This window comes from Salarias fasciatus, chromosome 1 (genome assembly GCF_902148845.1).
Source record: "Salarias fasciatus chromosome 1, fSalaFa1.1, whole genome shotgun sequence".
Lineage (NCBI taxonomy): Eukaryota > Metazoa > Chordata > Actinopteri > Blenniiformes > Blenniidae > Salarias > Salarias fasciatus.
Genome location: NC_043745.1, coordinates 11313533 through 11328897, shown reverse-complemented (window position 1 = coordinate 11328897; position 15365 = coordinate 11313533). Strand labels below are relative to the sequence as shown.

At 39.0% G+C, this 15365-nt stretch overlaps 3 protein-coding genes across 5 annotated transcripts; 1 reads left to right on the top strand and 2 right to left on the bottom strand.

The window, feature by feature from the left end:
- Window positions 1-757: 757 nt before the first annotated feature.
- On the bottom strand, window positions 758-4183 carry LOC115393309 (arylamine N-acetyltransferase, pineal gland isozyme NAT-10-like). 2 transcript variants are annotated; one of them, XM_030098241.1, is made up of 2 exons: window positions 4146-4183; window positions 758-2699 (listed from the first exon to the last, which is right to left on the bottom strand). In XM_030098241.1, the coding sequence occupies exon 2, from the start codon at window positions 2692-2694 to the stop codon at window positions 1822-1824; it is 873 nt and encodes a 290-aa protein (XP_029954101.1). In that variant the 5' UTR covers window positions 2695-2699; window positions 4146-4183; the 3' UTR covers window positions 758-1821. The 2 variants fall into 2 exon arrangements, with proteins under 2 accessions (XP_029954101.1, XP_029954093.1); XM_030098233.1 differs by lacking the exon at window positions 4146-4183 and adding an exon at window positions 3267-3325 and having other exon boundaries at window positions 759-2699.
- A 2007-nt stretch (window positions 4184-6190) lies between these two features.
- Window positions 6191-9754, bottom strand: LOC115393321 (arylamine N-acetyltransferase, pineal gland isozyme NAT-10-like). Its single transcript, XM_030098254.1, has 2 exons — window positions 9668-9754; window positions 6191-8415 (listed from the first exon to the last, which is right to left on the bottom strand). Exon 2 carries the CDS (start codon window positions 8408-8410, stop codon window positions 7538-7540), a length of 873 nt encoding a protein of 290 aa, XP_029954114.1. The 5' UTR covers window positions 8411-8415; window positions 9668-9754; the 3' UTR covers window positions 6191-7537.
- A 2888-nt stretch (window positions 9755-12642) lies between these two features.
- Window positions 12643-15261, top strand: sdr42e1 (short chain dehydrogenase/reductase family 42E, member 1). 2 transcript variants are annotated; one of them, XM_030099330.1, is made up of 3 exons: window positions 12643-12771; window positions 12970-13046; window positions 13304-15261. In XM_030099330.1, the coding sequence occupies exons 2-3, from the start codon at window positions 12985-12987 to the stop codon at window positions 14400-14402; spliced, it is 1161 nt and encodes a 386-aa protein (XP_029955190.1). In that variant the 5' UTR covers window positions 12643-12771; window positions 12970-12984; the 3' UTR covers window positions 14403-15261. The 2 variants fall into 2 exon arrangements, with proteins under 2 accessions (XP_029955190.1, XP_029955200.1); XM_030099340.1 differs by lacking the exon at window positions 12643-12771 and having other exon boundaries at window positions 12791-13046.
- The last annotated feature ends 104 nt before the right edge of the window (window positions 15262-15365 follow it).

Sequence of the window (15365 nt, the reverse complement as noted above, 5' to 3'; positions counted from 1 at the left end):
GCTCAATAGGAGCTTATTTTTCTGGCGATTAAAGATTGCATCTTTAGGCAAGGAAAGACAGATTTATTATGGCACAGACACAAGGAATGAGTGCTTTACAAAGAAATATATTAAAGCAAGGTAATTAAGAACATCAATTTTAAGTGGCTAAGATTGTGAAAAATCTTAAAGCCTATAATGAAAAGCTTTATCAAGACAAAGGCAATGAAATAAGTGAAATCTATTGCTTAATGGAAAGCCTGAGTAAATAAACATGTTTTGACACTTGATTTAAAAGAAGTGTGTCAGCAGTTCCCAGATGTTCAGGAGGTTTGTTCCAGAGGTGAAGAGCAGAAAAACTAAATCTAAGATGTTCTCAGGCCTGAGACCATTCAAAGCTTAGTAGACAAGAAGACAAGACACATATTGAAGTCAGTCCTTTGGCGGTCAGTGCAGAGACTGAACTCAGGTGTGATGTGCTCCACCCTTTTTACTGTTTGTGATGGCTCAGGCTGCAGCATTGTGGATAAACTACAGCTGTCTGACAGCGTTTTTACTGAGGCTTCAAAACACAGCAGTACAATAAAAAAAAAAAAAACAGAAAATAAATACATGTTCATTTGGAAATTCTTTAATCCTTGCAATATTTTCCAGATAACAGTATGGTCATTGCTGTATTAATATGGTTGTTGAATAACAGGTTTGAGTCCATAGATACACCCACATTTCTGGCTTGATTTGTGACACACAGTCACAAATGTGTTTCTAGCTTAATTTTTAGTAATTGTTCTTCAATGTCTATGATTTGTTGTGTTATTAAAAAAAAATACTACAATGTGACTTTTATCTGTTTACAAAACCTGGACAAATTGAACCGTCAACTCATGAGGAAAAGAATTGCAATTCCAGAATTAAAGCACTTTAATTATGCTTATTAATGAGTACTATAACAAAATGTAAAAAACTGAAAGAGGAAAAAAGAATGCCTTGCATTTATACCGCTGAATTATGTTGCATTTAAAAATAAGATACCGTAGCAATTGTTTTATCTTTGGAAAAACTAGTCTGCAACAGTGACTTTTGTCAGACTCTTGTTAGTGAAAACATGGCCCACTGGACACTGCTGATGTATACAAAAACATTCACATTCACACAGTGAAATTTCTCAAATGACATTTATTCAAAAGTGATTTCTCAATGGCATTAGGAAAATGATGTGATAATAATATTAGTTGTAATAATATACATTAAACGCTTCATATACGAAAATAAATTATGAAGAAAAAAAAAACGCAAAAACAAAAACAGGACTAAATAATCATGAAAAAGTTATTAAAATCCAACACAGAAAATCACATTAGAAAATGGAAAATTGTAAAATTTAAAAAAAAAAAAAATTTCTGGAAATATAATTCAAGTAAAGATTAAACTGAGTGCAGCACTAAAAAGAACAATAATTAAAAAAAGAAGCTAAATATACATTATGAACTTTAACTGTGATGGGGTAAGAGGTTATATGTGCATATAAAGGCAGATCAGCTTTAAACATTTATTTGAATACATTCATATATAACAACTATATATTTCTAAACAAGGAAATTTCAATAGAAGTTTAAAACAAGAAATGATGATACTTCATATCCAGATGATGAGCTGTTTTATACATTATGAGGTTTCACCTTTCATACACTGGCTGACTCTGCTAAACCTCATCCTAGCTGATCATTTCTGCTCCAGCCAATCAGAGCTGTGCAGAACTCAACCTTGACCATCCTGGTCTGAGTTTCGAGTACTAATCCATTCATCAACCAGTTTGGATATGAAGGTATATGTCGTGTCTTTTCACATTGTGTAACTTAATTTGGTGCTAACGGGCTGCACTTTGTTCTGCAGGACCACATTGAACTGTTCCCTCAGAACCTCCTCTATCTCCTCCTCTGTGATGTCCCTCATGCTAAACACATCAACGCCCTCCTCAGGTTTGTAGGTCACCTCGCTGTAGGTCCAGCCAACCAGGCCCTTGAACCCTGTGGCTGTCTGCAGAGAGCAGATGGATTTATTGGTGAACAGGGAGGTTGGAGTGGTTTGGAGCTTGTGGTTTATGTCGGAGAAGTCCTCAACCTGGCGAGGACTCAGTGAGAAGCAGTACACCAGCCTTGTTAGATTCCTGTTGATCAGGCTTGATTTAGCACACTCTGGATTAAGAAATTCTGGTTTCCTTGCGGTCTTCTCCAGCATCCACACGTCTCCTTTTTCGATAAGACGGAAGATTCCGGCTGCCTGGGGTTGGTCCTTTCCAGAGATGAGCTCCAGAGGCTCCCACACTTGAGATGACATTCCAAAACTCACATCTGCAATGTGAGGCTTCCCGTCAATAATGACCTTGTTGATGAGGTGAGACTCATAAGGAAAAAAGTCCTGAGAGCTGGCACTGAAAACCCTGGCGCCCAAGGTGGTCGTGTCGTAGCCCATTTCTCTCAGCACCCAGCCAAACAGAAGGTTGTTCTCCATGCACCAACCGCCACGACGGCCCCTCACCACCTTGTCAAAGATCACCTGCAGGTCGGTGGTGATTCTCTCCCCGCAGTGAATGCTGAGGTTTTCAAAAGGGATCGACATGACGTGCCGTTTGTGGATCATTTTCAGTGTGGGCAGATCCAGGGCTTCATAGGAGCCTTGAAAACCGATCCTCTTGAAGTATTCCTCCAGATTCATCTTGACTGCAGAAAATAAGACACAACAGATTTAGTTCAATACATTCGTGTGCGTGTGTGTGTGTGTGTGTGTGTGTGTGTACTTCCACACCTCTTTTTACCACCAACTTTATTATATACAGTATATCATATTCAAAACCATGTAATGCAATACTTGGATTGTAAATGTTATTTGGTGGATTTTTGTGTGATCTGATCTTAGTAATATGTTTATGACTTAACATTAGTCGGCTTAAAAAAACTTTAAATGTCCTGTTTTGTTTATGATATTGAAATGAGATAGTGAATTATGATTAGCATTCTCTCACATTACTGCATTTAAAGCCCTGAAACAAATAAAACCGTACAGGAACCGGTGATCACTGGTTTAAACTGTTCTGTTGTTACTGCAGTTTAACATGTAAATATGCAACCAGCTTCGCTCTTTGGACTTTTCAAACCCTCTGCAACCATAAACTGTTTAGAATCTCAGCCTGCTCCAGCCAGGAAGAACATAAACACCACTTGCACCCTTCAGTAATCGTTATTTGAGATTTTGTCAAAGTTTCATGTATGACGCTGACACGTATTTACCTGATGCGAAAGTTTTCCCGAGAATCAAGTATGCTTTCGCTCTTGAGATATGAGGAAGTGACACATGATCCTCCAACCCCCCCGTCTTCAAAATGAAGGTCTTAAAGTGAAATGTTTCAAAAACAAATACGATTCTGTTACTTTTTTTTTTTACATAGCAGGTGCAATCTATGGAGCTGTGGTATGTACGTGTGTGATATGTTTTGTGAATATATTATTTGATTTTTTTTTTTTTTTTTTGTAGGTTGTTATTTTTCAAAAGGAATTTATTCATCCGAGAGGAATTTGTTTTTAACCATACTTGAAATGTATTTGCCTGCCCTGTAGATTGGGATTTGTGGATGTAAAGAACCAAAAACACAATTTTTCACAGTTTCAAGCAAAAAAAAAGTAGGTTATAAAGTCGTGAAAACTTTTTTTTTAATCTTTTACAAGTTTCAATGTTGAGCATGTTTTGAAATAAAAAAGGAAATGACTGAAGACGTACGGACTCATTTGTCACAAACATTGTGTTCTAAATTATAATTATATACAAATTTAGTTGGAAATTCAAATTCGCCATTTTGACGGATGTTTTAGTAAAAAAAATGAATGAAGTTGATGCAGTTAGTTCATTTTACCAGTCAGCCTCACTGGATGATATTGGGTCGCATGTGGCTCCTAAACTAAAAAGGAGTTTGATACAGCTGGATTTGAAGATGTTGGATGACTTGACTGAATGTGAAAACAAGCAATGTGTTTTCTTTTTTTTTTACAAACACACAGATATTTCTGCTACCATGCAAGTGGAATAGAAAACGCGCCAATTAAGTCCTGATGTTAAATGTTCAAATAAAAATGCGTGGCATGCAATGTGCATTAAAAATATTTCATTCTTACCTTAGGAAAGAGTAAAACGACCGAGTCAGTCTGTCCACCTAGGTTCAAACAACGGAAATAACATTCAATTCAGTTCAGCTCAGCTTTATTTATACAGCTCCAATTACAACATAGTCATCATTACACTATGAGGTCTGTTTCTTCAGACAGAACTTTAAACTTTTTTTATCACTATAATCATTAATGATTTTATTAATAATAAAAGTGTTGCTTCAAAGCAAGGTCAATGCAGAAAAACAGTAGGCAGCATAGAATCATCACAATAATTTAATGTGCAAGTGCACAGCAGATTTCTGCAAACTGAAAGTGATACTTGATTTTTTTTTGTATGAGTGAAGTGAACACTGTATTATTTCTCCTGTGGGGGGAAAACATGGACTATCTAAGCACTGAACGTCCTCTGCCCTTTGCCCTTTGCCCTCTGCTCCAGAGGATATGAGTAGTCGAGAGAGATCACTGCTAGTAAACTTCATTGACCACGTAACTTGATTAATGTGCTGCCTGAAACAGAAATACTATCAATTGCCACACACGCATTAGGTAACTGTTTTTCGAGGAAATACAGTATGTGATAACAGCAAGCGACGGAGCCACATCCACTCTCTGCTCCTCTCCCTCCCGCCAGAAGGCGTGGCTTCCACAGGAACAGATTTAGCCAGTCACAGGGTGACACTGCACACCTGTGACACAGATCCATGGTCGCCAGTCTGCTGGTTTATAAGTGAACATGTGAGATCAAGACCAAAAGGGTAATGGTTGGTTTACACCACCACCGATTGCAGGAGTTTCTGTTGCAGTGGCTGAGTGTCTGACATGGTGCTTGGTGTTTGAGAAATAGCAGATGGTGTCATCAGTTCCATCTGTGTCCTCCTGCAACAACACCACACCCTCTCCCCCAGCGCTGCTATCAACTTAGAGCTGGAAAGGTCATGACAGCAGCGGCGAGGCTCAGCAGACTGTGGACACTGTCAAAGGCATGCTGGGACCCATCAGTCTGCACAAAATGGGACTGATGTTTGTGATTATTAGGACCAGGGAAGTAAATGATGGGTAAAACCTTATCCTCTAGGGGGGCGTACTTGACCTTGTCTAAGCTCTCTCCTCAGGTATGTCATTGTGGCCTCACCAAATTCACATTTGGCCCACTTTAAGGTCAGGGCTGAGCTGCTCAAATACTATTTGCAGTGTCATGGGTTCATGAGAGGATGTGGTGTGTTTTGTGAGTAAGTCATCCAGATAAGCTGTGAACTTGGACTTGAGACTTGAACTCGAGTCTGACTTTTATCTTTTAATTCAACTCATTAAAATCAATATAAGACTTTGACTTGCTTGGACTCTAAGCCAACCTCTGAATGACCCCAGTGACTGAAAGAGTCATGTCAGGTCATGATATAATGACAGTTTGTTTCTTTTTTTTATATTTAAAGAGTGAGATATGAATTATTCTTAATTATGTTTCTAGATCTGTGCTGTTTGTGGATCAGTTTCAGATTTGCAAGACCCGGTGGATCACATGAGTGATGAAAACTGATTCTTTTAAAGTGCTCCTCTAAATTCATCCTGTGTGTAAAAGGGAAGTCACAATGTGATGCACTCACATCAAAAGCTTATAACAATTAATGTCTGCCTAAATTCAACTGGTTTCAGCAAAAGCCTCGAACCCTAAAGTTTCATTGGGATGCCAAACTAAAAAGGGGTGGGGCTTAAAACATTTCTGAAACCTGAAAACCTTTGAATTAGTTGATCATTTCTTTAATCATGATGATCATTGCAGAATTAATTACAATTAATTAATTAGTTACAGTGACTGATCTGATGAGCCACGTCAAACCCATGAACAGTTTAAAATGTAAACAACAAGGCTGAAATAAATTAGCAGTAAAAAAGAAATGTAATGTGAGATATTTACTTCACTTCATTAATTTGTCCCTTGAAGGGCAATTTGATTTGCAGCAAACTAGTACTGTCAGACAATCAAAAAGTTAATCTAATTAATTACAAGATTTTTAATTACTGAATCTAATTAATCACATTTTCCTCTCATATCTGCTTTAGGTCCCCAAATAGAGAATTTGAATTCCAGGATGTTGCAGAATATTAGTGTATGACTCGTCAAATGAAAATACTGAGAAGAGAAGATTGGAAATCCACATTTTTATTGATGATGAATGAAACCCAAGCCAGGGCACCTTGTCTAAAATAAATTCTAAGCCCAATCAAGCAACTCAAATAACACTTTCAGTGTGTTTCATTGTTGAAATTCAAAAGAAGAAAATGGTCAAGCACATCCCAGCAAACCAATTTGTTTGCTGGTGCATTATTCAAAAATGCAGTAAAAATATAGAGTAAAAAAATTCTAAAATGCTAAAGCTAACTCAATACAGAAATTCATAATCAATACTAAAAGCCTCTACATGCCTCTAAATAGGGCAACTCGCAATTAAATTTGCATTGAATTGTACTTAATCGTGTGCTATAATTAAACTTAGATTTGATTTTATAAAGTGTTAATTTGCAGTGTGATTAATTCATCTAATTAATGCGTTACAGTGACAGCCCTACAGCAAACAAAAGATCACATTCAAACAACATAAGACATATAAATATGCAGAGTGTGAGCAGGAGCTTATCGTAAGTGTAAAATGTGGAAAGTGCAGCTCAAGAGCAAAATACCCAAAACAAAACATGGAATACAGAAAGGCCATCAGATATACACTCAATAAATGAGTAAATATATATAAACTTTCGAGCAGCACTCAGGTAAAAACCAGGTAGCAGTGACCACCATTACTTCCTCCTCACTGTGGCATCTAGAGCAGCGCGGAGGAGAATTTGTATGCTTGCAGTTTGTATTCTGGATTAAGAGCATGAGTTTGATTGATTCAAATGAACTTAGCTTTTTTTTCAGCTGAGTTTTTAAGATCTCTGTTGAATTTCACCCCTTTCTTCACAAGAACGTTCTTCTCTTTGTTGGTGAGGTTGCCGTGCCAACAAACGGCAGAGAAACAAAGGACAGATTCAAGAAAAGCAGGGTAAAACATTTTCATCAGACTCACGTTTACGTGGAATTTGGCGAAATTCTTGAAAAATACAATCTTTGTTCTATTTTATATATGTATTTATATATTTCTAGAATTACGCCGAAGTTACATTTCCATAAAGTTGTGACAATATCGACAGAGATGGAAACAATTGTATCACATATAATAAATATAAGGTTATAACATTACTGTATTATCATTTTAATTATTTGGCACTTTTCAAAAGCAGAGTTACAAAAGGCGTCACAGAATGAAATTGTTTTAAAAAGCATAATTACGTAGTCAAGTTTTAAATATTATGTTCTGATATAATTGTGACTATATCACAGTACGCGGTACAGCCGCTGGCTCTCAGAGGGTGTACCATGACCTGTTGGCCACGATCTTCAGTTTGTTCTGCAGGACCACATTGAACTGTTCCCTCAGAACCTCCTCTATCTCCTCCTCTGTGATGTCCCTCATGCTAAACACATCAACGCCCTCCTCAGGCTTGAAGGTCACCTCGCTGTAGGTCCAGCCGATCAGGGCCTTGAACCCTGTGGCTGTCTGCAGAGAGCAGATGGATTTATTGGTGAACAGGCAGGTTGGATCGGTTTGGAGCTTGCCATTTACCTCTAGGAAATAATCGGCCTGGCGCGGCTCCATCGTGAAGCAGTAAATCAGCTTTGTTGGCTTCCTGTTGATTAAGCCCGAATTTGCAAATTCTGGATTGAGAAGTTCTGGTTTCCTTCCAGTCTTCTCCAGCGTCCACATGTCTCCTCTGTCCATAAGACGGAAGATTCCGGCTGCCTGGGGTTGGTCCTTTCCAGAGATGAGCTCCAGAGGCTCCCACACTTGAGACGACACCCCAAAGCTCACATCTGTCAAATAAGCCTTCCCATCAATAATGACTTTATTGATGAGATGAGAATCCAGTGGACCAAAGTCTTGGAGAAAACTGTTGTAAACCCTGGAACTCAGTGTTATCGTGTCGAAGCCCATTTCTCTCAGCGCCCAGCCGAACAGGAAGTTGTTCTCCATGCACCAACCTCCACGACGGCCCCTCACTATCTTATCATAGATTACCCGGACGTCTGTGCTGATTCTCTCCCCGCAGTGAATGCTGAGGTTTTCAAAAGGGATCGACATGACGTGCCGTTTGTGGATCAGCTTCAGTGTGGGCAGATCCAGGGCTTCATAGGAGCCTTGAAAACTGATCCTCTTGAAGTATTCCTCCAGATTCATCTTGACTGTAGAAAGTAAGACACACCAGAATGTAGTTCAAAGACAAGTCACACTAATGGATCAATGAAAATCAGGGTCAATCCAAACCCATACAAAATTTTACATATTTCAAACAGCTTTCCTTAACTCAAAGTGAAAGCATTTTCAAGTAGGGCTGTCACTTTTGCCACTCAGGGTTAAACGGTTATAAAATTGCATGGAAGTTGTTAAGATACATTTTTTGAACAGCTAAGTTCAGCCAAAGTCTTGTAAACTTTGCAGGCAAATTCACGCAAATAGTAAGACAACATGTTGTCAGAAGTCCTGTCAGCATGTAGAGAGAGAAAACATAGCTGGAACTTTAGGCACCACAATTAGTGAGAACTGTCCCATCTGACGGTGAGGGAAAAAAGGTTCTAAATCGAAAAATCTCTTTATAGTAGTATGGATCGTTAATGGGGATTGCAGCCAACATTTAAATGAAGTGAAAGGTAAAATCAATAAACTGTACTTCATCAGCAGGCAGTGTCGTGAATCCCTTGATGTTCTTTGGACTCCACCACAGGAAAACATTGTTGGAATGTTTGTGGAGGGCCGGGATGTGAGTTTTCACGCATGGGATCACAGCAATTTAGAACTTTTTGTCCTGAATGAATGATGCCGGGTCCCTCAAAGAATCTGTAATACCATTTGCCACTTGCTGCTAGATCAGCCAGATGTGGGATTTTTTGTGTTGGTGCCCTGGGTTCTAATTTTAATTTTAATTTTTTCTGTTTTAGAAAGTTATCACATCATTCAGGTCGAGATGAGTTGTTTTAGATGCCAGTGCGTTTAAGTACATGTGAGGTCACTGAGCTTAATGAAGGTGGAGCTCCGTCCCCCGTCCCCCGCTGTGACTTATCACAATGCAGATGTTTATGTCCTATCAAAGATAACATGAGCGCGTGCAGCCGCGGGATCTGACATGTTCATGAAACAAGGGCATAAACAAGAAAAATATACAAATGCGTGCCCGTCAGGGCGGCTACGGGTTTTTAAAATGTGACATCTGTCTAAATCTGCCTAAATTAACCAGAGAAAATGTGAATTAAAATAATTTCCTTTAAGTTTTCAAACACGGCACGCAACCTTACATAATGCAAAAGTCACCCAACACCTGGATTCATCGATGAAAAAGTCTGAAAACATCCTTTCCTGCATCCCTCTGCTGACAGTTAGTCTGCTGCATCCTGAACTTGGTCAATCGATTGATCTTGAACAGGCTTTAAAGAGACTCACCGCTGGAGAAGTGTCCCGCTGCTCTGAGCTGTTGCACAACTGACACGTGCGACGCAGCGCGGTATTACGTCGCACGGCGGTGCAGAGGACAACAACCACCACCAGAGGGCGCAATTTAGTCAGTCCAATCAGGCAAAGCAAGAGGCGGCCGGTGGTATTGTTGCTGCAAATTAAAGGAAGATGCTGAATTCTGACCGTATTTTTGCCCTAAATCCACAGACTGCAGTGGAGTCTGAAGAATTTGGAGCGATGAAGGACACAGTCTTGTAAAAATAATATAATACACACTATAACCATATCTAAGATGTGAGAAAGAATCGACACTATTACCAACAAAAATAGCTTCATACATTCCAGTGTAAGGTTTAATCAGAGGTGGCAAGAAACTGAGTAATTATGAAAAAATTAAAAAAGCAGGATTTGATCAAGTCTGGCACCTTTTTCAATAAGGAAAATTATTTAGGTTCTGACTCTTCACTGTGATACAATATCACAAGAACTATGAATTGTACCATATATGATATATGCTATGATATATGGTTAACGTTCTGCAATATCTACCATATATTGGATTTTGTGGTAATGTACTTCAGAACTGAGTCTCTTAATTGATAGCATTTCAAGTGCATCAACAATTATTCATAACATAACCATGAATGATCATAATTGCATGTTATGGTCTCAGTTCCACTAATGACTCGAGCAAGCTTGATGTTCCTGTAGCTCTAATTTCAATGCTTAGTTTAAAAAAAAAATCAATTTAGTTAAGTATTTGGTGATTTTTAAATTTATTTTCTTATTAATTGTTATGCCATATGTATTAGTTTATTTTCACATTGTCTTATCTCCACTCCAAATTATATATTTCTGTACTTTATTTACATCTGACTTTTTTATTATTATTAATTGACACTTTTTTTAAAATCACTTTTACTTTTATGCCTTTATTATTTCCAATCTTGCATTTTCTTCCTTCATTAGATGAGGGGTTTTTTTCCACTATGAGGAGGAAACAGATTCCACACCCATGCAATCAAAACATTTACACAGAAAACAGAGCAGAGAACTGTGTTTAAATAAACCCATATTCCCCTGTTAGACCACGGGTGTCAAACATAGGTCCTGTGGGCCAAAACTGGCTGACCAAACCACCAAATGAAAAGGTAAAAAAAAAATTGATTAATAAAAAAAAAGGAAAGGAACACAAAGACCCCAGCTCAGACATTGGTGTTAGTTGTTGTCATAAAAGCTTTCAAATTTGACTTTGAAGCCATGTTGTCAGGGTGAGCTTTAAAAACAAGCATAGAGCAACAGGTAGGAGAGATTTCTTTTTCTTTTTTTTCTTTTCCTTTTTTTTCAGTTTTGCTGGATGTTATACCAAAGGGTATTATTAAAATAGGCTTCATGCTGAGATTGTAGTCATTTTTAGGATTGCTTCTTTGGTTTCCTATACTTTGCACCCAGTAAAACTAGTGCATACAACTGCATGAAAGAAAATCTTTCATGTTTAAATTCAAAGCTCTTCCGTAGTTTCAATTATTGTAAAACTTCTCTTTAAAATTTTGAGTCAGTGGTGAATTAAGTCTACAACACACAACAGAGTGAATTCCTGGTGATAGTGATAGTGAGGACTTAAAACACTTACAGCTGCAATGAACCACACGTATCAAACGTCAAGCAGGATTTATAGTGACTGACAAATTTATTTCAACAATTGCATACATTGTCTGATGAGGGGAGGGCAAACTCAAACTGTTATTCTTGGTGGTATTCCTCTTAAGCGACTTGCTGTAGACATATCTCTGAGTTTTTTTCTGCTTTCCAACTCTGGACCAGTTGACTCAGGTGGAGGACTGGATGGAAAGTATTTATGCTTCCAAGATATCAAAAGTAAAAATATACTAGTTCACTAGAGAGCTGCAAAAACTCTGATTATGTTAACTAGTCAATAATGAATTAAGGTCATCAGTAAAACTAGTGCATACAACTGCATAATATTAAATATTGATGGCCAAAAATGCTTACTAGTTCACTAGTGAACACCAATATGCTCTCTACTTAACGAGTTCAAGCTTTTTTTAAGCTATGCTCCTGAACTAGATGGACACAACATATTTACTAGTCTACGAGTAAAAGTAGGATATCTACTAGTTGACTGGTAAACACATTTGCAGCAGCACTAGTTAAGTCATGGGGCTGAAGGTGTGTATTAGTTCACTACTGAAAAACAAACTTATTAGGAACTTCTATTTCTTTTCACAAATGCAAATGCATTCTACAGTCATGCAAATCCTTTTCTACACATTCACAAAGTTGATTTTTTTTTTGGTGCAGATTTTTTGTACAGCATGGCAAAGCTTGTTTTACAAATAAAAACTCGGAAATTATCTAGAAACATTCATTTGCAGATGCAAAATATAAGTGTGTTGTCTCTGAATTGGGGAAGATTGGAAAAAATGCTGTAGTATGTACCAGGCTTTATTGTCTTGTGAGATGGCCAATGTTTAAGCTTTCAGATAGCTTTAAAGAGTTGGAGGAAGATGTTTATGTAAATTAAGCTTTATTATGATTACTACTCTTGTACTGAATACATTTTACAACCTACCCTGTTTCACTTCACTTTAAATCAGCTGAATGTGATTACTTCTCCTTATTTCACTCATCTATAGTTTTATTTAATCAAAGAACGTGATTACTGTAACATATTTGCCTATGATTATTGTCAATCTGCCTATATGTACACACTGAAAAATAAAATGAAACAACTACATTAATTTAATTTAATTTAATTTAATTTAATTTAATTTAATTTAATTTAATTTAATTTAATTGTTGTAGGTGAAGTTGTAGACGAGCCCTGCACTGCATGCAGCTCCCATGTAGCAGGTGGCAGTACTGCACCACAGCTCTGGTTGTAACCCGCCTGCAAACCCGAAAGAATAAGAAGAAATTGTGTAATTTCACACACAGTACAGAGGCAGGCGGTGCTCGGTGGCTGTCCGGTCCGGTCTTTCTCGTTCTCCTGTGTGTTTTACAGTAAAACAGGGAGCGATATTCGGCGGCTGTCTGTGTTGGAGTCAGGACGGGACCGATGAGCTTTCCTGGTGTGTTTAATCCAAAGTGTCTGCAGCTTTCTGCACTCTGATCCGGCTCTGTTACATAGTTTTAAAGGCGTAGTATCGCAGATGGTCTGGGTTTGTGTGGAAATGTAATGCTTTTCGCGTCCTCGAGCGCGCTTTTGTGTTTGTTTTTCTTTGGATTTTAATTGTTTTTCTATGTTTTCATGACCCGGACCCTCCCAGAATCAACCTGACACAATGGAAAGCCCCCGGAGAGAGATATTCCTAATAACTGGAGGCTGTGGATATTTTGGGTATCGGTAAGCACAATTTCTCATGGTTTAATCAATTTAATGTTTGCTTCACGGTAACGAAAAAATATCGTTGACCGTGCATGCACGGTGTATCACCACAAGGTGGCAGTGTTGTACTATTTATTTTATGGTGAAGCTTTGACAGATATTTATTGTACAATATATCTGATGAATAAATAAATGCACGTGTACCAATTTATTTATTGATTTTGTGGATGCTTGTTTTAGTGCAAGTTGTTAATAATTACTGGTTTACCTTTCAGCCTTGCTCAGTGTCTGCACCGACAAGGAGCCAGAGTCATTCTGTTCGACACTGTGGCTCCAAGCCACGAGGTTCCTGAAGACATTGTGTGTGTGCGAGGCGACATACGGGACTATGCACAGGTCGAGGAAGCCGTCAGAGGTGTGGACTGTGTCTTCCACATTGCTTCCTACGGCATGTCCGGCAGGGAGCAGCTGAAGCGGGACCTGATCGAGGCGGTCAACGTTCGGGGCACACAGAACGTCCTGCAGGCCTGCGTTGAGCACGGAGTGCCCAGGCTGGTTTACACCAGCACCTTCAACGTGGTCTTCGGAGGCCAGGTGATCGAGAACGGTGACGAGAGCCTCCCTTATCTACCTCTACACCTCCACCCGGACCACTACTCCAGGACCAAGTCCCTGGCGGAGATGGCAGTACTGAAAGCCAACGGGACAGCCCTGAAGGACCGCTCTGGGGTCCTGAGGACCTGCGCCCTGCGTCCGGCCGGTATCTACGGCCCCGGGGAGCAGCGGCACCTGCCCAGAATAGTGGGATACATAGAGAAGGGGATCTTTAGGTTTGTGTATGGTGACCCCAGCAGCCTGGTTGAATTTGTCCATGTGGACAATCTGGTGTCGGCACACCAGCTGGCAGCGGAGGCCCTGACCGAGGAGAAGCAGCACCTCTCAGCCGGCCAGGCCTACTTCATCTCAGATGGCAGGCCGGTCAACAACTTCGAGTTCTTCAGACCCCTGGTAGAGGGCCTGGGCTATCCTTTCCCTAAACTACGCCTTCCTGTCACCCTCATTTACTTCTTTGCCTTCCTCACAGAGATGGTTCACCACCTCATCGGGCCCGTTTACAACTTCCAGCCGCTGCTGACTCGCACAGAGGTGTATAAGACCGGCGTGACACATTACTTCAGCATGGCAAAAGCTAAGGCTGAACTCGGTTACCGGCCTGAGGAGCACAACCTGGATGAGGTTGTCCAGTGGTTCAGAAGCAGAGGCCACGGCAAGAAATGTCAGAGTGCCTTCATCAGTAGATTATTGCTGAACTTCCTCGTTGTTTCTGCATTTGCTGCTGTGGCAATGTCTTTTTTGCCAGTGGTTGGCAGCTGAATAGTAGCTGAAGCTAAATTATCATTGAGCTATATCCAGAAATGTCAAACATACTGGATGTCTCACCTGGAACTATGACTTGGTGCTGTGCAACTGGTGCATGCATCTGACAACCGTTTACAGACAAATGCCTTAACGGGGCAATTTTTAAAAAAAAATATGTCCTTGTTCAAAACTAGTTTTGTAAAAACAATTTTTTACAAAAAATTAATGTAATTGGGGACCTTTTGTTGGCAAAACTCCAGGGTTTTGTCTTCAGAAACTACAGTAGCATTTTATCATACTCACATGATTTTTTATTTGTTTTACTTTGGGATGGTGTCTCTGTGCTACAATGACACTAAACTTTGTTCTGACCAGCCAACTTCCAGAAACGCGGTCTTGGGAAAGTCTAAAAACATCTTAGCACGTTGTGTTGAGGGCTTGTAATTTGACACCAGGCTCCCTCTGTTGTCAGCCTTTGAATGATACAAATAAAGAAATGAATGATGAGCTAATTTGCTCTTGATCAAAACTGATCAATAGGCCTGGAATAAACTCATAGTATACCTCAGACGTGTTATGACAGTCTTAACCCTTGCAATTGTTTTGCATGGAGTACAGTTACTGATGAAAATAAAGGATGGCTTGAAATTTTCACAGATCATTCTTTTTTTATTTCTTGGTATTTTTGAAAAGGTTGTAGAAAAAGATGCATTTAAAAACTGTTTCAGTGCTGTTTTTATATGACTGTAATTCAAGAAAGGAATAAAACCAGATGAGTCAGATTTGCATTTTGGGTTCTGATCATTGATTTTGCCAAATCAAACATACACTCCCTCGATATCAACATAGAGTTTGTCTGCACACAAGAATTTTGTCATCAGAATTTTAGAATATTTTTCAAGTAGTTACATTGTAATGAAAGCCCAATTTGTACTTAATATATAAATAAAAAAACTATCTGGTAACACAAGAGAACAC